This window comes from Chenopodium quinoa, unplaced genomic scaffold (genome assembly GCF_001683475.1).
Source record: "Chenopodium quinoa cultivar QQ74 unplaced genomic scaffold, ASM168347v1, whole genome shotgun sequence".
NCBI lineage: Eukaryota > Viridiplantae > Streptophyta > Magnoliopsida > Caryophyllales > Amaranthaceae > Chenopodium > Chenopodium quinoa.
Genome location: NW_018742204.1, coordinates 12,562,789 through 12,590,640, shown reverse-complemented (window position 1 = coordinate 12,590,640; position 27,852 = coordinate 12,562,789). Strand labels below are relative to the sequence as shown.

At 35.4% G+C, this 27,852-nt stretch overlaps 1 protein-coding gene across 2 annotated transcripts; it reads left to right on the top strand.

The window, feature by feature from the left end:
- Positions 1-9,470: 9,470 nt before the first annotated feature.
- LOC110718789 lies at positions 9,471-27,568 on the top strand. Of its 2 annotated transcripts, XM_021897705.1 has the most exons (13): positions 9,473-10,013; positions 10,124-10,271; positions 13,953-14,104; positions 14,363-14,545; positions 19,357-19,432; positions 19,905-19,982; positions 21,942-22,027; positions 23,444-23,517; positions 24,068-24,113; positions 25,557-25,666; positions 25,931-26,105; positions 26,815-26,919; positions 27,154-27,267. In XM_021897705.1, exons 1-12 carry the CDS (start codon positions 9,759-9,761, stop codon positions 26,878-26,880), a joined length of 1,449 nt encoding a protein of 482 aa, XP_021753397.1. In that variant the 5' UTR covers positions 9,473-9,758; the 3' UTR covers positions 26,881-26,919; positions 27,154-27,267. The 2 variants fall into 2 exon arrangements, with proteins under 2 accessions (XP_021753388.1, XP_021753397.1); XM_021897696.1 differs by lacking the exon at positions 26,815-26,919 and having other exon boundaries at positions 9,471-10,013; positions 27,154-27,568.
- Positions 27,569-27,852: the final 284 nt, after the last annotated feature.

The window sequence follows — 27,852 nt, the reverse complement described above, 5'->3', positions numbered from 1 at the left end:
AGTATTATCCGGTGGATTTTTCTTCAAGTATAGAAAACCGCCAAATCGGCTTTCCTCAAGCATGGAAGGCATTATCGGTGGAACTCTTCAAGCATAGAATGACACCATATTCATCAGTCGGCTTTTCTCAGGCTTGGAAAGCGTTATCGGTGGATTTTTCTTCAAGTATAGAAAACCGCCAAGTCGGCTTTCCTCAAGCTTGGAAAGCGTTATCGGTGGATTTTTCTTCAAGTATAGAAAACCGCCAAGTCGTCTTTCCTCAAGCATGGAAAGCATCATCAGTGGATTTCTTCAAGTATAGAATGACACCAAATTCAAACGACGACTTTCCTCAAGCATGGAAAGTATTATCCGGTAGGTTTCTTCAGGCTTAGAAAACTACCAAACTCCTCAGTCAGCTTTCCTCAGGCATGGAAAGCGTTTCAATAGACGTCATCCGGTGGATCCCTTCAAGCATAGGAAGCTACCAAGCTCATTTTCCACCAATACACTGGTGTTTAATAAGCATTCTATCCCTTTACTCTTTTATCTGTAGAACTAACACTTTTCTGTAGGTATCGGCGTATACAGAATGATTTAGGATCGCAGAAAGTCTTAAATCATTCTCCGTCCCTATCGGCTACTTTGACTATCGTTTTCGAAACTGACGTTTCTACAAACTCAGTCAATGTGGGGCTTCTGTAGACACCTAAAAATGTCTCCCCAAAACCAAAACCGTTGATGAACACCTTTCACTGCCATTATTGGTCGAGTTGAGTATTTAATCTTTGGAGTTCTTAAATCCATGTTCTATCCAATATATTTCATGAACCAATCCAATTTCTAGCTCATTTCCCTAAACCATAACCTATTTTCCACTTTTCGTGTCTACATCGCAAAACTGAGAGAAACTGATTTTATGGCTATAAATTTGATCCAATTATTATTTTGTTGGATAGGCCTTTAAATAAAATTTCCAACCATATATCATAAGCCCAATTCTGAGCTATAACGAAAAAGATATGAGCAAAACATTAAACTCGGCCCAAAACCGACACCCTTCTACTAAAATATCCATATCTTAAAATATACAAATAATTTTGACCTTATTATAATTGTGTTGGAAAGTAGACTTGAGTAGATTTCCAATGATATATTATATGCTTTATTCCGAGTTACGGATCAAAAGTTATGATGATTTTAAAAACGCGTAAAAAACTGGAATTACCGCGCAGCAGCTAAAATGCCGCGACGCGGCAAGATCTGACGTGGCACGGGAGAAATTCCCGTGACACGGTAATTTTGAGGGGATTTTCATGTTTTTTAGTGCCCCGTGACTTGGCATAAGTATCGTGACCCGGCGCCATATGCCGTGACACGGTGGACTTTGCCGCGTCACGGCGTTTTCTGTCGTGTCACGGTGGGTTGCTGACGTGTCACGGTGCTTAAAACTTCCCCGCGTCACGGGGAACTGTGCCGCGACATGGGAATTACTGCCGTGTCACGGTAGGAATTCTCGTGTCACGGTGCCAGTGCTGTGACACGGGACAACTCCGTGTCTTTTCCGCGTAATCCCTTCACGCGTTTTTACTACCGTAGGTCAAATATTTCCCGCGTCACTCTATTTTTCCCCGCGTCACGCTAGTTTCTCCCGTGACACGGTAGAATCTTCCGTGTCGCGGTAGCCTTTTTTTAGGGTTTTTATCTTTTTAGGGTTCCGTGTGTTCCCTCTGCTCATTTTCCCTATAAATACCCCCCTCCTTTCTGCAGTTCGGGGCACCAATAATCATTCTCTCTCACCTTACACCAAAAATCATTCTCTTCTCCCTCTTTAACCTAATTTCTAGCCTCCTTATTCTTCCATAATAATTCCCCTAAGCACTCCAAGGAGTCTATACGTAACCCGAGGTTCCGTCCTTAAACCAAGGCGTGAAAGGTACAAATAATTGAGGATTTGGACCAAATCAACTCTACTTTTTATTTAATTTAATTTTTATTTACTTTGTATTTTCATTGAAGTTACTAACAGTTTATTCATGATGTAGCAATTCAAAGGAACGCGCAGAATGTGAGTAATTAATTAATTTAATTACTCTTATTTTTAATATTGCTAGTATCATGATTAGGGTTGTTATTATTATTATTATTTGATTTGACTCACGTTATTATTGTTAAATTGCTTCCAATATTAATGTTTGTTCTATTATATTTATTGATCACCATATTGCATGTTTAAAGGGAATATGTAATTGAAAATCACGCCTAATAAGATAATTTGGACAACCGGTTTAGGATCCTTTTAATCTTATTATTAATTGAAGTGATCACCAATATTTTAGAATTATGTGTGCATTAATCTTAAACCAATTTAGTTAAATAATAGTTTGGAGCGAATTGAATTATTGTTTGTATGCCTTTGAGATCACAGGAGTGCTTTTCAATATAAGAATCGAGTAGAGGCCAATACAGGCGAATGTGACTCCATGACTCACTTCGTACCATCATCCCCAATCCTCCTTTCGTGGTTCCGAACCATATGGAGTTAGTAATCTCATGGATTATGAATGGGGTGTAACCTTCACGGGTCAATTGTTGTTGCCTATCGTTGTCCCTTAATCGTGGTTGCCTTTTATGATCCGTGAACGGTTTACAAGTTCCTTAAAAACTTGTTGGCGGCTCCCTACTTTCCTTGTCCCTAATCGTAATGTCAATTCCCACTTCCTATAAGTGCCAAGCATATTCACCACATGCTTTAACGTAGGTGCACTTCAAACGACGCCTACACCAACTCAACCAAAAGCTTAAGCTTATGGTTGAGGCCCAAGAATATGTTTTATACTCTATCACTCCCCCTCACATGAAAGGACCTTTGGGCTTGAAATGTGGATGCAAAACAAGCTCACCCATACCTGGTGCGAATTAATTCCACTTTGAAGGAGGGGCGGATGAGATTCAAACTCGTGACCTTTGTGTCACGCTTGCTTCGACACCATGTTAATGGATCAACTCAACCAAAAGCTTAAGCTTATGGTTTATTATCTATTTCTTGTTCTTGTTCATTGCTCCATTGAGTTAGCTATGGCAAAGGATGATGATTCCTCATCTCCACCTCCTCCAACCAATGAGTTTCACCCTGCTCTCACAGTCAATAACATAAAGAATGCTATTCCCTGACTCTCGACTTTCATAATGTTTATTATTCTAGTTGGGTAGAATTATTTCAAAACCATGTATGTGCGTACAATGTTCGTGATCACATCGACCCGAAAATACCGAGACAATCTGAAATTTCTGATTCTATGTGGACACGATTAGATGCCATTGTCAGGAAATGGATCTATGGCACTATCTCTGTCGATTTGCTCACAACGATCCTTGACAGGCTAAAGTCGTATCACCTAATCAAAAGTAATACCTAAATCCTCTAACTAATGCAGATAGGGAAGTAGGGTCGAATCAACAGGGAAACTGGTCTTTCTATTCCTAATTAATTAAAGCAATCTAAATTATAAAGTAACCAATATATTGTAATCAAAGGATAACTAAACTACTAAGAGTAAAAGTAGGGAAGAATAAAAATAGAGGAAATCAATGAATAAAAGACCTAGGGCATAGGTTCACCAATAAACAATATTCCAGGGTAAAACATAATAATCAAACATCAATGCATAAATTAATCAGATCATAAAGGGATTTCCCTACGTATATTATAATCACATAATTAATTTACCGGTATTAAATCTCATCTCTCGAATCTCGACTTAACCATTTATAAATTAACCTGCCTATTGAAACTAGGCCTTAATATTAATTCTCATCTCTCGAATCTCGAATTAATATTGTTAAACTCATACATAAAAGACCTGCGCATGTCTAGTTGCATAGCATTAAATCAATCAATAGGAAATTAATCTAGCATTGACAATCAACAATAATAAATTACCCTTTCATATTATTTGTGGATCCCCATAACCCTAGAATTAAACTACTCGCACATAATTAAAACTAAACTAAACAAATTAAAGCAATTAAATAAAGCATAATTAAAAGCAATAAGAAATATAATTAGATAAAGAGAAAAAGCTAAACAAGTTAAGAACAAAATCTAGAAGCTAAAACTACAACTAAAACTACCTAATAAAAAACCTTCGAAAAGTTCAAAGTCAAAGCTTATATATTACGAGTAATGCTAAAACTAATCCTAATAAAAGATAACTAAGCAAAAATAAATCCTAGGATTCCTACCAAAAGTCTGACAAGAAAACTAGAATATCTTAGAAATCCTAATTCTAACAAATTAATCACCGCCTAACAAAACTAAAGCTACTACTCCTCCGGTCAGTGAAAACCGAATAAGCAAGCCCAATAATTCGCAGGCCCAATAAGTGAATAGCTTAATGCTGAAGATGTCCGCCCAATTGGGCTAGCTCGCCTGATCGGGCCTGGTCAACTGAAGCTGCAAGTTGTGCTTTGTGGCTTCTTTTGTTGCCCATTTCTTCTCTTGTTTGGTCCGTAATTTGTGTGGGAAATTTTGGACCTTTTTATATATCGAGCCCTTAATCACCGGATTAAATTCCTTTAACTCGGTTTTGGGCTTCATATGAACGGTCATAAATACAATCAAACTCCAATGACTTTGTAGTGGCTCAATAAGCTCGGGAATTATCATAAATCTGCAAATTCCTACAAAATAATACTAACTCTACAAAAACACTAGAAAACGTATATTAGTAATAAAAATAGCTGCGCAGAGCTCAAATAAACACAAATATGACCGTGGGACGGGAAATAAAAATATATATAAAATAGACTCATCAATCCTCTCCCCGAACTCCACCGCGCAACAACTATGGAATCGCATCAAAGAAATATTTCAAGATAATAAGAGCCTTGAAAATCAATTTAACGTTCTTCATCTTGAAATTTTTCCCAATGTTACTGCCTATTGCCAAAGTTTGAAGAGCATCTCGGACCAGCTTGCAAACGTGGATCAGCCAATCTCCGATCAGAAGCTCGTCCTTCGTCTTGTTGCTGACCTCACAAAATCGGACTATGATACGGTGGCAACCATGATTGCCTAGACAGACCCTCGGCTATCCTTTAACAACGCACAATCCCGTCTTCTTCTTGAAGAGACTCGTCTGAATACCGAGTCAACTCAGGCACCTTCTTCGTTTGTGGATCAACAGCAACCCTCGGGAAACACCGACTCTTTGCAGCCACAATAACAGTCCACCAGCGCCGGTAGAGGTGGCGGTGGTGCTGGTCGCGGACGCGGCGGAGGTAAAGGTCGCAGCAAGGGTCGTGGTCGTGGCTCTACGGGTCGTGGCAGCCCCTCTGGTCAACAGCAACAGTCTCAACAACAACATTCGGGGCAGCAACAAATTGGTCCAGCAGGCCAACCTTGGGCCCAACAACAGGGCTGGCCCAGCCAGCAACATTTTTTCTGGCCTCAACAACAAGGTTGGGCTGTCCCTCCTGCCCCGTTCCCAAATGTAGGAAATTATCAGCCACGACCCAATGCTAGACCAGGACGTGGTCAACCTCAAGTTCAACAGGCCTATGCTATGGGAGCACCTCAATATGGCCCACCTATGACTCCTACGGAGTTCGGAAGTGCATACTCGTCCATGAATTTTTCCGTTCCTAAAAACGGTTGGTATATGGACTTGGGAGCTACATCTCATATGACTAATAATTCCGGTAATCTCTTACCCCTTTTTGATTTGATCACTAATAACCATATTTTAGTTGGTAATGGTCATCGCATTCCAATTACCGGTTATGGTCATACTACCCTACCCAATCACTCCCTTGCCCTTAAAAATGTCCTTCTCGCACCTCAAATTATTAAAAACTTAATTTCTGTTCGTAAATTTACTTCAGATAATAAAGTTTCTATTGAATTTGACCCTAATGGTTTTTTTGTGAAGGATCTTCGTATGGGGAGGGTAATCACGAGATGCCATAGTACAGGGGAGCTCTACCCAATCACCACTTTTTCTCTAAGCACGTGTCTGGCCACTTCTCTCACCACTGTCACTCCCTATACCTGGCATGATCGCCTAGGACATCCAGGACCTTCCTCTTTGAGTTTTTTTAGGAGCAATAATTTTATTGAATGTAATAAGGAGCGTGACTCCACTTTTTGCAATTCATGTCAGATAGGGAAACATGTTAGACTTCCGTTTTATGATTCAAATAATAATACTTTTTCTTCTTTTGATATTATTCATCCCGTTTTATGGACATCTCCTATTAGAAGTATTAATTGTTATAAATACTATTTAGTGCTTCTTGATGATTTCACTCAATATGTGTGGGCCATACCCCTAGCTTATAAATCTCAAGCCTACCAATCTTTTCTTCACTTTAGACAATATGTGCAAACTCAATTTGAACGTCCTGTTAAATCATTCCAAAGCGACCAAGGTCGCGAATTTGACAATGACCCATTCAAAAAAATTTCCCTCTTGACAATGGTATGGTTTTTAGATTCTCTTGTCCCCACACGTCCTCTCAAAAGGGAAAGTCGAACGGATGATTCGGACCATAAATAATATCAAACGCACACTCTTATTTCATGCCTCATTGCCCCCTTCCTATTGGTCACATGCTCTAGAGACGGCCACTTATCTTCTCAATATTTTACCCACTGAATCTCTTAAGCAAATGACCCCAGCTCATGCTTTGTTTCATAAAAACCCCTCTTATGACCACTTACGGGTTTTTGGTTGTCTTTGTTTCCCTAATTTGTCTGCTAAGCTCCTCATAAGCTTGCTCCTAGATCCACTCCTTGTGTTTTTTTGGGATATCCAACTAATCACCGTGGTTATAAATGTCTTGACCTTGCAACCCGCAAAATCATTATTTCTCGCCACATTACCTTTGATGAGTCAACATTCCCATTAAAAACTTGGAGAACTATACACTTAGAGATTATAATTTCTTGGGTTTTGATGAAAATTCACCCCTGCTGACACATTATTACTTACGTCACTGTGCACCCCAAGCCCAGCCACAATAAGGCCCACCTGTCAGCCTAACCCGTGAACATCTACCACCCAACACTCCCCCTGCCTCACCTGTCAGCCCTCTTCACGCGCACACCCCACCTGTCAGCCCACTTTTCACACAAACCCCACTTGCCAATTCTCATGATAGGCCGTCATCTCTCACCAGCCCACCTGGTCACTCCCAAACCGGCCCATCTACTCTCCATATCCCACAACCCAATACCACATACACTCCCCCTCCTTTAAGGGGCGCACCACCTATTAGGCCCACACATCCCCCTCCTCCTTCTCCCCCTATAAACCGGAGTCAGAGAGGCATCTATAAGCCTAACCCAAAATATAGTCAGTCTGCTTTGGTCACTTTGGGTCCTCCTCGCATAAAGTATCCTCTTCCAAAATATAAACAAGCTTTAAATGACCATAATAGGAATGTGGCGTTGAATGATGAGTATAGTGCTTTAATTAAAACAAGGACATGGGAATTGGTGCCTAGGCCTATGGGGGTGAATGTTGTTAATTGTATGTGGCTATTTAAGCATAAATACAAATCTAATGGTGACCTTGAAAGACACGAAGCTCGTCTTGTATGTGATGATAGGTCTCAGGAAATCGGGGTGGATTGTGACGAGACGTTCATTCCGGTAGTTAAACCAGCCACTATTCGCACTGTTCTCAGTTTGGCTTTGGCTAAAAAGTGGTCGATACATCAATTAGATGTCAAAAATGTCTTTTTACATGGTGATTTGCAGGAAACTGTTTATATGCATCAACCTCTGGGTTTTGTTGATTGGAGGGCTCCCTCTCATGTTTGTCGGCTCCGCAAGGCACTATATTGTTTGAAACAAGCTCCTAGAGCTTGGTACCAACGTTTTGCAAATTTTCTTATTAAATTGGGTTTTGTCATTGCTAAAAGTGACAACACTCTCTTTACTTTCCGGCTGGGAGATGATCTGGCATATTTGCTCTTATATGTTTATGATATTATTTTAGCTACCTCATCTGACAGGTTGCACACAGGGATCATCTCTCAGTTACAAACTGAGTTTCCCATGTCTGACTTGGGGCCTTTAAGTTATTTTTTTGGGTATCGCAATAACCCGAAAACCTTCTTATTTGCTACTTTTGCAGGAAAAGTATGCACAGGAGATTTTAGAGCGTGCAGGGATGACCTCTTGTAAACCTGCAACCACTCCAGTAGACACTAAGTCTAAACTTAGTGCAGATGCAGGGCCACCTTTTCAGGATCCTACTTTGTATCGCAGTTTAGCAGGTTCTCTTCAGTACCTTACTTTTACCAGGCCAGATATTTCCTGTGCGGTACAGCAGGTATGTCTAATTGTGCATGATCCCCGGGAACCTCATTAAGAGGCATTGAAACGCATTTTGCGTTATGTTTAGGGTACCATTGATCACGGTTTACATTTATATCCTACAGTTTCACATCATCTTATTACTTACACTGACGCTGATTGGGGAGGTTGTCCAGATACCCGACGTTCCACTTTGGGCTACTGTTGTTTTCTTGGAGACAACCTCATATCTTGGTCATCTAAGCGTCAACATACATTATCTAAGTCGAGTGCAGAAGCAGAATATCAAGGCGTCGCAAATGTTGTCTTTGAGGTATGTTGGCTCCGTAACCTTTTACTAGAGCTACATTGTCCTCTACGGCTGGCTACTATCGTTTATTGTGATAATGTCAGTGCTATCTACCTTTCTGGCACCCAGTACAGCACCAACGCACCAAACATGTGGAGGTGGATATTCATTTTGTTCGAGAAAAGGTTGCATTGGGACAAGTTCGGGTTCTCCATGTTCTTACTAAATATCAGTTCGCAGACATTTTCACAAAAGGCCTACCGTGAGAATTATTTCTGAAATTCGATCCGGTCTTAGCATACGACCTCCTCCCGCTACGACTGCGGGGGTGTGATAGATATTATATTTAGGATAATATTTGTCGCAGATTAGGATATATTTAATGTATATTTTGTATGTTTATCGTATTTAGGATTCCTAACGTGATTAGGCCTAGCGTTGTAAACTCTATATATTTGATCAATGGTACACACTCCAGATTGAGGAGTTTTCCCGAAATCTAACATAATCTTTGTTTTTTTAGTTTTGCTTACTACGTTGTAAAAAAAAAAAAGTAAATACTTACCTAATCACATGTTTTGGGATAAAAATTAAAAAGTAAAAGACAATTTTATGTAATTTTATTATTATCTCAATTTAATTTCCAACTTATATAAAACAACGAATAATATTATTTTTATCCCTATTATAGATACTAATTCTCTATCTATTTTATTTTCATTATCCTTGACTCTATCCCTCTTGCCAAATATATCAAAACGATCATTTTCTTTTATGTGGGAGAATTTGCCACGTTAAATTCACATCATTGAAGATGACTCATTATAGGTAGATATACTAAACAGACAAATTTACCGAGAGAAACCCCAAAAACCGGACAAAAAACCCAATATACAGACTTCTATTTCTGAATTCACTAAGATGTCCTCCTCATGCTCCCTTTCATTTTTCACCTTCCCAATTTTTTTTGAAAAAAATAAAAACAGTTGAAAAATCTACCAAACCTATAAAAGCACGCCATTAATTACCTGCTCACCAACCTCGCTCTACACTATCCCATAATACTCTTCCTCAACTACTCTCTTAAACTTCAACAAATTTGTTTATCGTAAAATCCCCAATTTAATCACACTAAATCATTTGTCCTAATATTTGTAATCAACAATGTCGATATACAAACTAGCTGTGATCATAAAAAACCCTTTAAATGATGAGGAATTTCTCGCAGTCAAGCAAATTAGACCTCGCAAATTCGGAATTGAAGAGTATGATTCTTACATTGATTCTGATCTTTGGGATTTTCCTTCTGTTCAATTGAGTATTTTACAAGGTGAATCGGAAATTCAAGTTGAAGGAGCTGAATTATGCGCTAGTAAGCTTGATTTGAAGAAATTTGACCTGGGTTTGGCTTTAAATCAGGTATTAATGATCATATAAGTGGAAAATTGGAAATTGTTGATTTATTATTGGTATGCTAAATTTTGATTGAAATTGAATGGTTAATTTTTATGAGTGGTTTGTGTTTTTAGATTTCAGAGCAGGTTGGAATTGAGAGGTTGGTTGAAGGGCAGTGGAAGTTCTGGAAGTTTGTGGAAGAGCCTGAATTCGGACCAGGACCTCCGATTCATACAGTTTTTATAACAGGCTATTATGGAGTTGATGATAAAAGTTGTGATGGTTAGTCCTAACCCTTTTTTGTTTGCATGTAATTAGAATGTTTGTGGTTAGAAGTTATGCCATATTTATGTCGATTTTGCGATTTGGACTAGCTATGTGACAACTAAACTAGGATGTTGGGGTAACAGTTTCTGTATTGGAAAGTAAACCAGGACAACGGAATAATTTGTGATTGATAATGTAGGTGTTGAGCTTAGTGTGGTGCAATGTGGAGTATTTTCGTGGTTTTCATAGTTCTTTTTTAATGTTTGCTGTGGATTATTTAGTTTGTCATGCCAAGATGTAACTGGGGGGTTGTGTGTTGATGGTATGAGTATGGTGGATTGGTGGTCATGCTTAGATAGTTAGATCCTCCATGCCTCCACTTTGTGTGTATTGATTACTCGAAAGTGAAATAAACTTAACAAAAACTGATATGTTGGTTCAATTAGATGATGTACTGATCAATGGCATTACATTATTATTATTATTATTTTTTGTAAAAAATTCTAAGGGACACTAAATTTCATTAATTAAAGCCATACGATATCTACAATTGACAATTAACAATAAGGAAAACGAATTAAACAAAAGAAAGGGCTAAGAATACAAATACATGAATATAACAATTCGGCACATTCTCGATTCGTTGTCTCATACAACTTTTTGAGTGAATCCGTTTTCGCATCGCAATTTTGGGAGAAAGTAAATTTTTGTGCTGATTTCATAACCCGAATCCGAGCCATAATCAATCGTAGCCCCACACAACCGAAGACCAAATTAAACACAAATAAAACCTTATCTTTCGAAGGAGTCCGAAAAACCTTGTCTTTCAAATACCTTGTCTTTCGAAGGAGATAAACCCTTTCTTTCGAGGGAGGCATTATTGTAACCTAAGAAACAAAAAAACTTAGAACAAAATTAAGATTGGGGCTTTCCACCGGTGAAATCCGATGGAAGCCCCTTTAAAATTGACAATGGAGGCTAGGGTTTATGAGAGAGAAGAGAGAGGAGGCTAGCATTACATTATTGAGATTGGAAAAACATTATATAAATCTAAGTTACACATTGTTTGGATAGAAGGAAATAAATAGGAACGAAAAGAAGGGAAGAGATTGGGGGGAGGACAATATCTCTTGTTTAGGTAATGGATTGGGTGGAGGAAGGGGAAGGAAAGGGTGGGATTGATATAAATCTAGAGCCAAATATATGAATCTTGATTCTAAAATAAACAAAATCGATAGAAAATACACTCGATCATCCGTGAAAGAACGTATTGGTTTTTGAATCACTTTAACCACTCTTGAATGAGGTATTCAATTAATAATCTTAGGGGGTGTTTGGTATGAGTTTTTTTTCTAGAAATTTCATTTTTTAAACCCATACCTCAAACCCCCAAGGTATGGGTTTTTGAAACCCAAGGGGGAGGTGGGTATGGCTTATACCCATACCTTTAGGTTAAAAATTAAAAGGAAAACTGTCATTCCTAGATAAAAACCAAACACATGAAATCAAGTATCAAGTTCTAACCTCATACCACCTAGGTTTCATTCCTCATTCCAAACTCATACCATTGTTTGAATCAAACACCCCCTTAATCTATCCTAAAATAAGATTAAAGGTTTGTGTATTACTCCTAAAACACAAGAAATTAGATTAACGGAATAAACTTAATTTTAATAACCTTAATCTTTATTCTGAATAATAAAGTAGTACAGTTCTTCTTATATATTGTTACTCCCTCGGTCCCATAATACTTGGGACGTTGGGGTGGACACGTAGTTTAAAAAAACTACAAGTGGGTCCATTTAAAACATTTGTTTATTATATAAAGGATTCTTTTTTGTATTTTTATACCGTAAGAAAACAAAAGTGGGGGAGGTGAGGGTAGTGAGGAGAAAGAAAATGTAGGATTTAATTGGATTTTGGGGTTTGTGGTCCCAAAGAGAGTATTGGAAAATAATTTTTTATTTTGAAAAATATTTTTTTTAGTAACGTGTCAAGTATTCTAGGACGGAGGGAGTATTAGACTGACATGAAACCCTAACCGGAATAAACCCTAACATAATTTCTAGCAACCCATAAGCCCATAACATTTCTAAACCCACAATATTATAATACTAATTAACACACAATGTACATTTGAGGTCAATTTTACCTACAAAATAAACCACAACCAATAATTAAAAAGATTAATAGGAGTAATTATCAGGGACCTTTTCAATTTCACATCAGGGATCCATTTTCCCTCTCTCTTCATAAGCACATTTCCCCCAAAATTGGCAAGATTTAGAAGGATAATGGAGCTCACCTTTCTTCTCCCTCTCCTTCCTTATTTTCTATTTTAACAAAGCATTAATGTTGAATTTGCTTGTGCAAGTGATGGGAGCATATTCATATGGTTGGCTTCATATAGTATTAAACTGAGAGAATAATGCTGATGAATCATTCTTCTTTATAATGGGGTTTTGTATGAACTAATGGCTTGTATTCAATATAGTTTAGTTGTCTTGGGGATCATGGACTTCATGGTAATACTTTTGAACACTAACTAGGTTAGTTCCGTGCGATGCATGGTTTTAGCAATAAAAATGATTCTGCACTTATGTGCCTAATATAAATAATTTAAGAAAAAATATAATAAATAATAATCTCTCTTGTTAGATAAATAGAGTTCAAATAAAAAAAAATGATGTTAAATATTCTAATTAACTTCATAATTAAAAAAAATATATATATGAAATGTTTGCATTATATCATTTTAGTGGTTTTTGTTTCGTTATAAAAAAATTGAAGAAATATAGGAGAAAAGAAGGAAAACGAAGGAGACCAACCACCAATTTGATTATTTTTTCCCCGCAATAAGAAATTTTGTAGTTAGTAAATTTAGTCATAAAAGGTTTTTTTTTCTTCAAACATTAGCTTTATCTTGAAATGGAGAAAAAAAAAAAGAAAGGATGATGTCATTTATAATTTTGGAGGGAATTTTTTTGTAAAAAGCTGGCATATCGCAATGGTGATGTCAGCGGTAATTAGTTTAGTATTAGTTTTAGAAGTAGTCGGGTAGGAGTGTAGGACTAGGAACAAATTCTTGAAACAATAAAAAAATATAGTGCTATTACTTGATTAGATAAAAGAATTAACTACCTCATTTATTAATTTATATTTTTATTTGTTCTTCTCATTGTAGATACGTACACAAATCAAAGTAAATTTTGAAAATGGTGAGGTAGTGGAAGAAAAATATGGATAAAGTAATAGAGATGTGCTAAAAAGTTGGGTGGATGTAAGAAAGAGGTTGATAAGGGAAGATGGAGAGAATAGAATGGTGTAATGATATTGTGGGGTAAGATAGTAAAGAAGGTTTTCCATAAAATGGAATCAAGTACGGATCAGAACTAGACAAATAAAAATTGGATGTAATACTGACGTGTTCATCTTCATTATGCTCTTATTTTCTTTAGCTACAAATCTGATTGTGAATTATGATATTATACTAAACTGTTCCCTCTGTTCCGCTTTGATGTGGGATGGAAAGAGTATTTCAGAAAAAAAAGCTAATGAGTGCATGAATTATGGGAATATTATTAATTTATGGCCAGCTTGATAGAATAATAAAACACTTTTGTTGTATCTGAAGCTCATATAACTTTCTCATAAGTAACTTTTTTCTTCTTTTCTATTGAGCACATCCATATGCAGTGGCATGCCAGTGGATGTCCTGGTCTAATTGCTCCAAATGGCTCTCCGAAGTAACACAGGATAGTTATCGTATGGGGCCCTTGGTGGTTAATGGTTTTCCACATGACTCTAAATACTCTAAGTGGCATGTTCCGCATACTTTGAATTACCAGGTTGAAGCTAATTTATACTAGTATATATTTTGTTATTTATTTATTTTGATGAAGCAGTTTATTTTGCTATGTTTTCTTTTATTGCGGAATACAATCTCAAACAGAGATCAACTCATGCAAGTATTCGATCGTTATTCTGTAATAGTGTTGGTTCTTTTAATATCGTCGACTCTCTTATCATGAATTCCAATTGATGTTGTAGATTTGCAGAATTCATTCTCTGATGACCTTTTGTCAATTACTTTGTCTCTTTTACAGGAATATCCTCTGGGTGTTAGACTTGTACCGATGGAAAGTAGAACTGGCAAGCCTTTCTCCACTACGAACTTGGTAGTCATTGCTCCACAGCTTGTTGCCAATAGGGAAAGCGGTAAAGGTTTTATTGCTCATGGAGATGCACTAATAATTGATCCAGGATGTAAATCTCGGTTGCATCAAGAGGTATACTTTTAGCCTACTTAGCTTAAGACACCTTAATTCTGAAAGAACTTTCATTAATTCAGTGCACGTATGCCAACATGGTATATTTCTTGTAAATATATACCATAAGATGAAGCTCACTCTTGTAAAGTGTGTATGACTTTATACTATAAGCAATTGTGTTAGTTGAGACTAACACTACAAGAAGAGGGGGGATGAATTGTATGTGAGTTCCTATTGACTACTTTTGCAGAATGTAAAACAAAATATAAAAGGAACTTGCAATGCACACAGGATTTTCCGAGGAAACCTTCCAGGGCTTAAACCTCGACCTTTTATGGGATTTCAAACGCCAAACCAATTCACTATGTAATCATACCTAGACTCACAAGTTCCAGTTTGAACTTGCTACACAGTAGAACCCTATTCTGCCAACCTAAGTCCTTGACTTAGATTCACTCGTACTCCCTCACTCAGCTTCAACTTAGAAGCTTACAACACTGTACGCAATGATATAATTCACTCACCCAAATCCTAACCAATACAAAGACCTCTAGTATATGAAAGGAAAGCTATACATGAAATCCGAAACTAATATGACAAAGTATGAACTTGGCAAACTTACACAATTAAGCACTCTTTGATTTCTTCACGCATAAACTCACAAGTTATGTGAAATGTAAATTCTGCTATTTATACAAGATTAGCCCATATAGAAAGTAGGGTTTTCAAAAGATAACTTTAGTTAAATTACCAAATTCCACAAAACACGTTTTAAGTAAATCTTTTGTAAAGAAAATCTTTTTAGAAAACTTATAAAAGATAAATTATGAAAAGAATAATATATTTTGACGGAATCGGATTTCATGAAATAAAATCTTTTCATAAAAAATTATCTCTTTTAAACTTTCCTAATTTAAGTTTGCTAAGCTTTGTCATGTTTCTAATAGATTTCATATATAATCTTGCCAATCATATTTACAGCAATCTTAAAAATATAAACTTAACAAAACTAAATTGCCTCGTCAAATATTGTAAGTCAGGATACTTGGGTTTCACGCAGTCCAGGACTAAGTCCCTGCTGTCACTTGTTCACCGGCTTAGAGTTGGGACCTTGCAGGCCAAGTTCTTAAGGAACTTGCTGTCTTTGACAAGTTGAGCTTCTCAACTTGTTGTCTTCAAGTTCCCTTGCTAGTTCTAGTAAAAGAACACTTCTTCTATCTTCTTTAACTTTCCTTGGAATCTCCTCGAGTCTTCATAGGGCCTGTTCTCATACGTTTATTTTCAGCTCAGCTCCGCTCCTAATTTCCTTCTCTTATAAAATATTCATTTCATTTCAGCTCACTCAGTAGTTTAGTCAATGAGAACAGACACTCTTCCACTTCCAAAGTCTACTTCACCTATTCTTATTAGTTGAAGTTTGCTCTTTGTGTTCATCATCATCAAAACTCTTAAGCTTCAACAAATTGCTTCATATGAATGTGATTTACATGAATTTTGAGACTTGAAAATGGTGATATATTTTGTAGAATATTCTATATTGCTATGAGAGTTTTTAGAATCCTCGTAATCATTGTCTTTGGTTGGAGGTAGTGTGACAAAAGGGATGTCTGGTGCTTGATAGCAAATTCACAATACTTTATTCAGTTCTAGATATCTGCTCTCCAAATGACTAAACGTTATCTTTAGTTGTATATAAGGTTCTTTTAATTGTATATTTGTATTGCATAAGTCGTTTCATTAATCACAGTAAACTAAATCTTAGGGTGATGGAATTGGTGAAAGTCTGAATTTATATACTGCTTCCATTTTTTTTTTTTTTTTTAGTTTACACGTTTTGACTTTAGCACTATTCACATACTCCACTTTGATCGTGTTTTGTGCTTTATATGTAATGAAATATATAGTCATATGAGATCTTGTTAGATTTGTCACGGTATATATTTTCAAAATATAAACTTTTCATAATTTTTGTTTATTGGTAATTAAAGATATGAATGGTTGAAGTTTTACATTGGCAAATGTGACTAAAAAAAACGTGTCAACTAAAATAAAAAAACGGAGAAAGTATCTAATAAATCTAAAGACCAAGTAGGGTAGTTCTTTTTATGGATGGAAATTATCACTAAAATCACTAATGGAAGTTAATAAAAATTTTGTTAGAGTAAATAAGAAAAACTATTATGTATAAAGTGCATTAAGGCTATTTGTAGTTTACCTTATATACGTACCTTATTACTTATTTTAGACTACATCAGAGAAAAAAAAAAGAAGTTTTGTTAAGATCTAGAAAAATAAGTTCATATAAGACCTTATCGTTTTATTTGCTATTTTTTTTTTTGTCATTATACATCGGTTAATTCCATATAGAAAAATTTATGGAAATTATATATTTGGAATATACACATTAATACAAAACTTTTATGACCTCATTTGATATATTATTCCCTTATGGATTAACAACTCAAATCAAATCAGAAAAAATAAGTTCACCTTAGAAAAATAATTTTTGACAACTTAATTTAAAATAAGTTTTGCATTAACAAACATGACTAAAGAAACGTGTCAAACTAAAAAGAAACGGAGGAAATATTTAATAAAACTAAAGACCACGTAGGGTAGTTCTTTTTGTTGACGAAATTCATCCATCAAAACCACCGGTGGAAGTTAATAAAAAAAATTGTTAGAGTAAATAAGAAAAACTATTATGTATAAAGTGCATTAAGGCCATGCACGGTTTTCACTTTTTGTTGCGGAGTATTAATTTAAAATTATATTTAAATGTAATAAATTATTTGGTCCAAACTCTATTTCTTATTTTATCCCAAATCAAGCAACTTTAAAAGTTAAAATATTAATTTTAGCTTATGCTTTCTTCTATTTTGAACCTTAATGGCATATTACTCCCTCCATTTTTAAATACTTGCTCCATTTCTCCATGCGGAGTTTTAAGAGAAATTGGATAAAGTAATAAAATATGGAGGTAGTGGGGTAGGTGAAAGAATAAAAAATTGTAAAAAGCAAAGTAGTTGAGAGAATTGGAGGAAAGAAAATATGAAATTAGTAAAATATTTTTTATGTTGGGTGCATAAGTTGAGAGATGAATTCCATTAAAAAAAAAGAAAAAGTTGAGAGATGAATTAAGTATAGTAAAAGCTTTCTAAATAAGGAAATGGAACAAGTATTTGAAAACGACCAGAAATGAAAAGTGGAGCAAGTATTTAAAAATGGAGGGAGTTTTTTTATTTTATATTTGATAATTTTTCATTCACTAACTACGGAGTATGTTACTTGAAAGATGAGGACATAGGAGACGGAGTGATGGTTAGTCCTTCCATCCTTCCCCCAAGTGGTTGGGGTTCGGGGGTTCGATCCTCATCCCACTCATTCATGTGATAGGATGGGGGACCCCCCTATCTAACCGTAAAAAAAAATGTTACTTTGAAAGATATATCATATATATTCATGCTTTTTTTTGCTATAATAATCATTATACATTGAAAGGTAATTGCTTTTATAGGAATTTATATAAAGATATTGTTAGATATCTAAGTTGGTATATATATTATTTTATAATTTTTTCCTAAATTTTGAAAAAAAAAAAAATTGCATATATTCTCTATGAATTTTTTTAAAAGATAAGGTTTTTTTTTTTAATTTATTTATTTTAAATATACTAAGGATACACCAGGTGTGTCTTTAATTATATAGTTATAGATAGATAGATTTCAAATAACAAAAATAAGGTGAAAAAATACCCAAAGTTTTGCAGAAGATCAGTATGTTATTCTCTCAATCTCACATATTTTGTATTGAAGAGTTGTCAGCGAGTTCAGATTCCTTTTATTCGTAAACCCTAATATTATCTGCTTTTTGATAGCTTCTCATGGATTGCAAAGCTTTGCAAATAAGTTTACTAGTAGAGGATTTATGAGAAATTTGGGAAATATCATGCCTCCCTCTTGCTTCACAGTTTTAAGGGGTAGCTATTCCCATCTATATAGTTTTTCTTTAGTTGGTTGATCTCTATCTACTTGTTTTCTCTTTCTATTAGAAGATATGGTATCCACGGTTTTAGTCACGTCATGATGTAAGACTAAAATTATTAACAACCCCCCCCCCCCCCCTCTAAAAAAAAAGTAATAAAAAAAAGGGAATATGTAACACGACTATGTGGCTTGTATTAGTTGCATGGTCTCATAGGATGTTCAATTATCATACTTATTCGTGAAGTTATTGACTTCATTTTATGTCTGATTCTTCACATCACGGATCTTCCTTACTATCATCGACAATGGTTGCAAACTTTAGCTGTTTTCAATTTAATGGATAAGGAGAAGTTTTTTGTGAAGATCCTTCTTTTTCTGTCAAGAGATTTTACTGTAATATTTTTTTTAAGGTTTGGTTAAATTTTGAATTGTGTAAAAGTAGAACTTTATTAGTTTGAACATAGATCTAAGTTGTCAAGATATAACCATGTAGGTTGTAGAGCCTTGGAAAGCCATTATTCTCTGTTGATATCTCTCTTTCACTTTTAAGTATACAAAGAGAAATACAATACTTTGTATATGAAAATCATCTGTAACTTGAAGATGTGAGGTAATTTTTGAAGGAGGTGAAGTGGATAAAACTACCTTGGTTTAAAGGCTTTCAATTTCAACTTATGTGTTCTTAGTCATGTCTACTCAATATAGATGTTTCATTAGACAACCATCAGAATCTGTACAATATGGCTCGATTATTTAGCTGTAGGTATGAGAAGAATAATCTGTAATTTTTTCTACAGTCATAAACTCATTATATACTCAAACATGTCTCATTGTTTTTATCAGCTTGCAGATATAATTGCAGCTTTACCAAGAAAGCTGGTCGTGTTTGTTACCCATCATCATCCTGATCATGTTGATGGTAAGTCATTTTCAATGTTTTTCCAAATTTTATTTCAGAAAAGTTGTTCTGATAGAAGAAAATAATTTAGTTGCCATACATGGCCACCATTGATGAAATTCATGAAAGTGCTAATTGCATGTGGTCTACATCCATGAGTGTTGATTGCTGGAGGTATAGTGTTGATCTAGGATAAAAACATTTTTTTTTTCCTTGGCCTTGTTTGTTGTTTGAGCGCATCAAATTTGTTGGAGCAGTGGCCATTATTACTACTTCACTTAGCAGTTCCCCTGGCTATTATATGAGTCACATAAGTTTACTTATTCATCGTGTGGTCTGAATGGTGTTATAGAAGCATCTTATTTTTTTTTTACCTGGTTTCTTGGTTGTACTGTTTCCAAAACATCTGTAGCAAAGCATTTCCTGAAAGCTGTAGTGATCAGCATTTTCATGTCTTTTGTATTTGACTTGCTGCTTTTGTGTATATATTCAGGTTTGTCAGCTATTCAAAAATGCAACCCTGATGCAATTCTCTTGGCTCATGAAAACACAATGCATCGTATTGGAAAAGGTATTCTCCGCTACCCATGTCATGGTTTCAAAAATTATTGAAGAGGTATAGTACTTTAATTGTATCAAGCCTGAACCGGGTCTATTATCTCTGTCACCCAGTTTGCTTTTGTGGTGATGTTTCTTGAAGCTAAATTAAGGGTCAAATTAAGCTTGGTTTTAAGAATTTTATATGTTAGGGCGACCTCAGTTCTATGATAAGGTGATAAGGTGGGAAGGGTTTGGATTAGGTGAAGGAAGTGGATCTGGCCATCTGGGGCATTGTTTGAAAAGGCTAAAGTGCATTAAGCTGATAGGGGTCTGAACCTAGGAACAAAGCGCGAGTATGAAGTGCGTGCATCATAAAGGTGCGGCACAATTTCTTAAAAAAAAACTATGTAAAATCTGTTGTAGACATGAAGTTAATGCTAACACTATGCGGCCTTGTACTTAAGTGTTCATTGAAAACTCGTCGCCTAGGCCTTTTCTAAGATTTTGGGCAGCAGCACACCTTGTAAATACTTATCTGGAGAATTTTTTTGTAAGCTGCTTATTTTGGTTAGCCTTTGAAGTGGTTAGGGCTTAGGAGCCACAAGGGGTTTGTAGTAAGCTAATCTTCTCTTGCTTTTTTTTTGTTGGTGAATTTTTTATTTGTCTTCAAGTAAGGGTGAAAATGTTAAGTCCTTTTCAGGGATTTGCACTCTAAAGGGGTTTCTGTTTCTCCTTCACAGTTAGCAATATACGTAGTAGATGTTATCTTTTTTATTTATGCTTATCTTGTTGGATGTAAGAATGTGCTTACTGCTATTCAGGTGTACCTGGTAGTTTCTTGCTTTAAGATTATTTTAGAGAAGTACTCAGTTAGTCAATTAGTGGGATTGATTTGGACCTGATTTCTCTTGCCCCTGCAACATCAGTTCAGAGTTTTACTGGAGTGACAATATTACATGAAGGGATTTGGAGAAAATGTTGTTCTAAACTGTCTTCTCATTGCTATTTGAACATGATGCCTAAAAAGTAGCTAAGAGCCTAAGAATCCAAAATTACTACTTGTATGTGATTTTATGCCCTCCTGATGTCCAAGTCAACATAGATATCTTTCATTGCTCTATAAAAAGGGGGACCAACTTCTCCATTTATTCACTTCAAACAGGCGGGACCCAAAATGTAGTAGGAAGCTCACATTATGTAAATCAGAGGCATCCTGTCTCACTACTTTTTAAACACATACTTCCTCCGTTCTTTTTTACTTGACCTGTTTCATTTGTCATGCTTGCCAGTGCAGAATTTTAACCATAAATCTCCATGAGTAAAAATTATAAAAGGTATATATTATGATACTACTAATTATTTATTAAAACGATTCTAACAAGATCCCACATGATTATGTTTTTTCTTACACTTAATTCACAAAAGTCGGTCAAAGGAGGAGTGGTGAATATTGTAAAAGTCAAAGCGGGTCAAGTAATAAAAGAACGGAGGAAGTAACATGTATTAGAAGAAAGAGCTTTATACAGATTCTGAATCTGCATAGCAGACTGACTGTAACTATATAAAGCTTCATGGAGCGCAAGACCTTTCAATTTCTGTGTTAACATTACATTAGCGTTATTATAAGTTGTAGGCTGACTATTACTTGGGCTCTCACCTTTTGGGTTGGTACATTTTTGCAGGTTTTTGCACCCCTACAGCTCTACATGTTAATAGTGTTGTTTTCTAGATTCAAGATCAAGCCCATATAAAATTTAGAATATTTGTAGCAATGACTGAATTTATTTGCTAGTTATTTATGGATCATGCATTCCAAATTTAAGTTAAATCTATGATTGAAGTGAATAAAACACGTGTGTAGAGATATTGGAAAATTAGTAATCTATTGTTTTATAGAGGTGCTTCTATTTTTAGGGTCTATGCAAATGTAACTACTTTCATTTGCAAATGTTAAGAGTTATAAGTTTATAACAACTTTGTTTGACTGCAGATGACTGGTCTCTTGGGTATACACCAGTTGCAGGTGGGGAAGAAATAAATATTGGGGGCCAGCGACTTCAAGTCATTTTTGCCCCGGTATTGTATTGGATAACTAACACCTCCTTATGTTGTTGAACCTGAATGTCATTGAACAAGAAATTCATGGACACTCCTTGGTCCTCTCTACTACTAAGGATTATATTTGGTATACTCTTAGTAACCTATGTGGCATGCATCTTGGACAGTGTTGTACTCCTTGGTCTCCTGAATCTGATCCTTCACATTTTACATATAATAAATAACCTACAAAAATTCTTAAGCATTTACGAACACCTTACTTTAATGTAATCTTTCATTTATGAGGAAGTTATCGTTGCATGCTTTTCACAGGAAACATTTATCTTTCATTTTATAATCTTTGGGGTAGCATCTATTATCCAAATCCACCTGTAAAACCCACCATGCTGGATCAGGTGGGTCATGGACTGGGTAATATTGGGTTTTAGTTCCAAATATTCTTTTTTATTTTCCCTGTTGCATCCTGACCCAAAACTGGCCCAGGTAGAACCCAGTCATGTGCACTGTAATTTTTTGATGTAAATTGAAAATCCTTGTTGGAAAAGCTTGAAAAATATGGGCTAGAGCCAGACCATCATGCTTAAGTCTTGTACTGTTCAGACAAAGTGAGTCATGGTCTAGGTGGTTTAGGGTTTTAGAACCAAATTTTTGTTCGGAGTATCCTGACACAAAACTGGCCCCGAGGAAACCCAAAATCTTGAACTGTATTTTAATTATGTAAATTTTATGATTTTGTCGAAAAAGTTGGAAAAGTTGGCTCAAACAAGGAGAGAATGCCGACATGTTTAGGTCTTGTATCGTTCAGATTCTGGTTCATGCCCTGCTGAAGCTGCCTATAGCACAGCATGACCTGGGGCCAGTCTATTCAAGACCAGACTGACCATCTCCAACACTTCAATTTGGTGCCTGTACTGGCTCAAAATCGGCCTTGCCCAGCCCATTTTCACTTCTAGTAAGCAGTAATAGGCTCAGAAAGGTTGATTGAACTTGTCTTGTTTGCTAATTTTTGAGGTAAATATTGTAATTAGTCCTTTTGCTAACTTATGACTAATTTGTTTTAACTACTGGTAATTTGTAGTGAATTGTTGGCATGACTAATCTTCTTCATGATTGTCATTGATAATATATAATGCAAAGATTGAAGTCATTGGACTTTGTTATGGGTTCAAAGCTTCATTATTCTAACAAACTATAGGCCCCTGACTCTCTTCTACTCAATGAGACATATGGAATGAGAAATTTATGTCGAACAATTGAATTTACCCATAGGTGCATGATAATATAAATAAATTAGTGCTCATGATTTATGAGATACAATTCAATATGCTATCTGTATTCTTTGTAGTTAGTGCTTTAGTTCTTTTTCTGTGTTCCTGTATCCTTATGAAGGACGATGATTTTCAAGTTTGATATTTATAATTCTTCCAATAACAGGGCCACACAGATGGTCATATGGCATTGCTCCATGTGAATACTTATTCACTGATTGTTGGTGATCATTGTGTTGGGTAAGGTCCTCTCAAAGTAGATACTTTTAGAAATATTGCTCTAGATCCCTTACATATAGGTAATAAACTGAAATAAATATATTCTTTGTAAAATCTTTGGTATTTAATTTTGAAAAATTTATGTGTAAAATATCATATTTTCGGTCCTTGGTAGTCACCTGTGCAGTGTTTTCCTTGGAATTTAAAGAGACTATATTCACAAGATTTTTGTTTTAAATTTGTTCGACTGAAAAATATGTTTCTGTTACATGTTTATGTGAGTTAGAGCATTTACTTCTGGAAAATCCTCCAGCGTATAGCTCAGACTAGCAAGGAAAAATTACCTCATATTCAAATGCATGTCGTATATATACTTTCTAGCACTCTATATAAAACAAACATTCGTAGGTTCAATGATCAAGTTGTGGAAACTTTTCTTGATTTTTATTGGAAAAAAGAAAGATTTTTCTTGAACTTTTCATGATGATAGCTGGTGCATCTTGTTATATTCTGTTATTATGTTCGAACCATCTGATGTAGTAAGAATTTTTTTGTTTCATCGATGTTGCAGGCAAGGTAGTGCAGTTCTGGATGCTTTTTCTGGTGGAAATATGAGAGTAAGCTAATTATGTAGTGTACCCTTTTTTGTTTTTGTTCTCATTATTTGTGCTGAGTGTTCTGCACTTCTGCCCACTTTTTCTGCAGCATAAAATCTCTTCTAATGATTGTTGTGGGTTTATTTTAATATTATTTTAAATACTTGCATTAAAACAAATGTTTTATTTCAGTTACTCTTTCCAAGGTGTCTAAAAGAAAAAAGAGGATTAAGTTGTAACAAAGATTAGTGAAGCTTTAAGCGATTTATGTTTTGAGGCTATTAGACTAGCTACAAAATGACGAAGAAGTATGGGAAAGGGAAGAAGAGGAGTGAGAATATATTTTTGTATCAGATGATGTCAAGGGAAGACATCACAGAAGATGTGTGCACTGATTAAACAAGGATTGAGACTTTTAATGATGCAGCTAATCCTTTGCTTATATCCTTTCATTCCTTCATTAAATGTGGAGTGATGTTTAATTGTTTATGCTCCAGAGGTTGCTTTTGAAAGTTTTGGTTAGCCGCCCTCCCCCCCCCCCCCTAACAACTTCGTTTACGCGACACTCATATTTCCATCACTCCTGATCAGTCGACCATCTCATCCGGAGCTTCATGTCATATTTTCCAGAATCACTTCAGAAATATTAAGTGTACAGATGACAAGAAGTATAAGAATTTTCTCAAAGCTGTACTGATTCCGTTTACTTATGTAAGGCAGTATATGTTCCCCAATAACAAGCTTAACGCTTCTGTTATATAGGGGAATGTGAGTGTTTGGAGGTATGTGGTTGTTTGAACTAGGTTTTAAGGAAGCTTTAGACTTGAAAAAATTCTAGCCAAAGTGCCAACTGAATATCTTTTAGAATTAGCATAAAATTTATTGCATGTCCTGCTTTTTGGCATGCTCTCTGCACCACTCCATTAGTGTCTTTTTATTTTTTAATATGGATGTCATATCCTCAATCAAAAGCTTTAGACTTATGACTCTCTTGTTGCATCACGTAATACTTCTTAAAATTGATCGGCAAAACTATTACCCTGTGCATTTTGGAAAATAGACACAAAGTAATATTGCATTGACCTCTCGGAACCCAAACAAGAAATATCTTTCACCCTGAGTTCTATAAGAATTTACTTGGTTGTCATGCACAGTGCACCTTCAATAGTCTCACATTCTCACAAGTCACAACCATCTATCCTGAGCAAAATAGGGAATCAAATGTTTATTGTCTTTTACTGAAAGCCCTTAAATTTTGCCAAGGATGAAAAAACTAAAGATTATTTCGAATAAAAATATCAGGTTGATCTCAACTGGCAGGAACTAACTATGGAAGTCCCTCTACATATATAGCTATTTTTTGTTTTTGCTTTTCCATGCTTTCCTTGCAGGAATGGATTGTTCATCTTGAAAGGGTACACTATTTTGATCTCATCACCTCACCATTGCTTATTTTTCTTGCAGGAATACTTTAATACAACATACAAATTCTTGGAGCTTTCTCCAAACACTTTGATTCCTATGCATGGGAGAGTCAATCTGTGGCCAAAACACATGCTTTGTCGATATCTCAAGTATGAACTGCATTTAATATTCTCTTCTTTCACATATAAAGCATTTACCATATTTTTTGCTAGATGATATATTGCTGCGGCTTATTTCTGCATGTAATTTTCTTTGTCATGGCTTGTTCATAGCTGCGTGGGATTTTCTGTATAATTTGCCTTATGTGCATGTAATTTTCTTTGTCATGGCTTGTTCATAGTTGTGTGTGATATTGTGGTAAATATCTGAAACTTTAGTCATAAATTTTCTCACAATGTATAGTCTGATTTCAGGAATCGCAGAGATAGAGAATCTTCAATCTTGAGTGCCATAGAAAATGGCAGTACTACTTTATTTGGCATAGTTTCCACTATATATAAAGACGTTGATCGTGTCCTGTGGTTTGTTGCTGCATCAAATGTGAGGCTCCACGTTGAGCATCTAGCTCAACAGCACAAATTACCTGAGGTAATGTCCACAGTGCTATTTACTGTTGTCCATGCCATTCCACTGTTCATTTGTGTACTTATCCCAGAATTACAGAAATTAATGTATGCCATGAATTGTAGACTTTGTATACTTCTTTTTTCATGTTATGATGTAAACATTATTATTATTATTATTATTATTTTTTATTTTTTTAAAAAAAGAGAAAATTTCAAAAATATTGGAGAATAAAAAAACAATCTAAAATAAAAATTCAAATGTTGTAATTTATTGTTTCACTGTTAGTATTTTATATGAGAAACAGCAAAGGTTTAAAAATATGATGGTGGAGGTGTATGCACAGTTCTCATTGTGCGTCCACTGTACATAAAGCCAAAAACCAAAGAACATGAAGACTAATTCCATTGAATAGCTCCAATGAACATAAGAGCAACTAAGATGATAATTGGAGATTATGTTTATTGGATTATATGTTATTTTGTTTTACCAAGTAGTTTTCATGTTCTTTGGTTTTATGTTTGATGTTCATCAGATGCGCAGTGTGCGCATGCATACACCTCCACCATCCAATTATTGGAAAAGGCTGCAACATGATAAACTTTACAATTATAATTGTCATCTTTCTTCAGATCAATTGGAAACTTAGCCAGATGTTTAAGGCAATTATATGTCTATCTGGCTGATGAAGATTTTACTCATTTGAACAAAATATGTTTTTGAGGGTATGCAGGACTTTTCTGTAGAAACTTTCAACCAAAGTATCTCAGCATTCTGTGACGAGTTGAGCAAATTATAATAAAGGGATGCCATTTTCTAGGTCCATTGACCTCTCTAGGTTAGAAGCAATGCTCTTACACTTGCTGAATAGTACGTCTGTATTAGAGGAAAATAATCACATTGTTTCATCATGACTCTAAAATCTAATGATTCTGATATAGTGTACAACTAAACTGCATAACTGTATTCTGTTTCCTTTTAGACTATAAATTCATTTTCTTACAGATATAGTTTTCTTTTCTTTGATTGTCCGTAGTTGTAGAATTGATATTGGTTATCTTGTTTCTCCTAGGGCATGTCCTTGACAAAATTTCATCGAACTTTTGGATTCCATTTTGCAATCAACTGGATCTGGGCATACACATGCAATTGGATATCATCAAAGGTTATGAAGATTAGACGACCTAAACTCATTGTTTTGGCAGTTGTTGCTTGCTTTGTTGCATTGTATTGTGTAAGAACCATGCCTGCTTTAAATCATTAGTTTTATTATGCCATCACTATGGATACTTGATAAATAAACTGTCAGGCTGATAAGATTAAACAAGCCACACCTCATAGTTATCGTGTATCTATCTGATTCTAGAACTTATGCTATCTATTAAGTATCTTATTCTAGCCATTTGCATTGGGTACATCTTGTGTGAATTTGGCTGATGAACAAGTTGGTTTGTTTAATCTTAATGATGTATCGTTGCACCTTATTATATACTTCGTATTTCCTTCTTTTTAATTTTACACACTTCAATTTTTACTGTTACCAATCCTGGAGATAGGAAGTTAAGTTGTGGACTTGTGGTTCTGGAGATTATAGTACTTTGCTGGTTCTAGCAATGGCAGATTTGTACTCATATTTGCACCTAAGTCAAGTCCAGAATTCAAGTCAAATGTTAAGTGTATATTCATGTCATTTTTTAATTTTAATTAGCTAGTAATTCTGGCAACTTTATTCTTAATCTCTCTTCTATATTGTGAGTAGATGTGAATTAGT

Coding starts and splice junctions, on each gene's coding strand:
- LOC110718789 (XM_021897696.1), top strand. CDS start 9,759: ATGTCGATATACAAACTAGCTGTGATCATAAAAAACCCTTTAAATGAT. Junction 10,014..10,123: donor TGGGTTTGGCTTTAAATCAG/GTATTAATGATC, acceptor TTGTGTTTTTAG/ATTTCAGAGCAGGTTGGAAT. Junction 23,518..24,067: donor GTTGGTGATCATTGTGTTGG/GTAAGGTCCTCT, acceptor TCGATGTTGCAG/GCAAGGTAGTGCAGTTCTGG.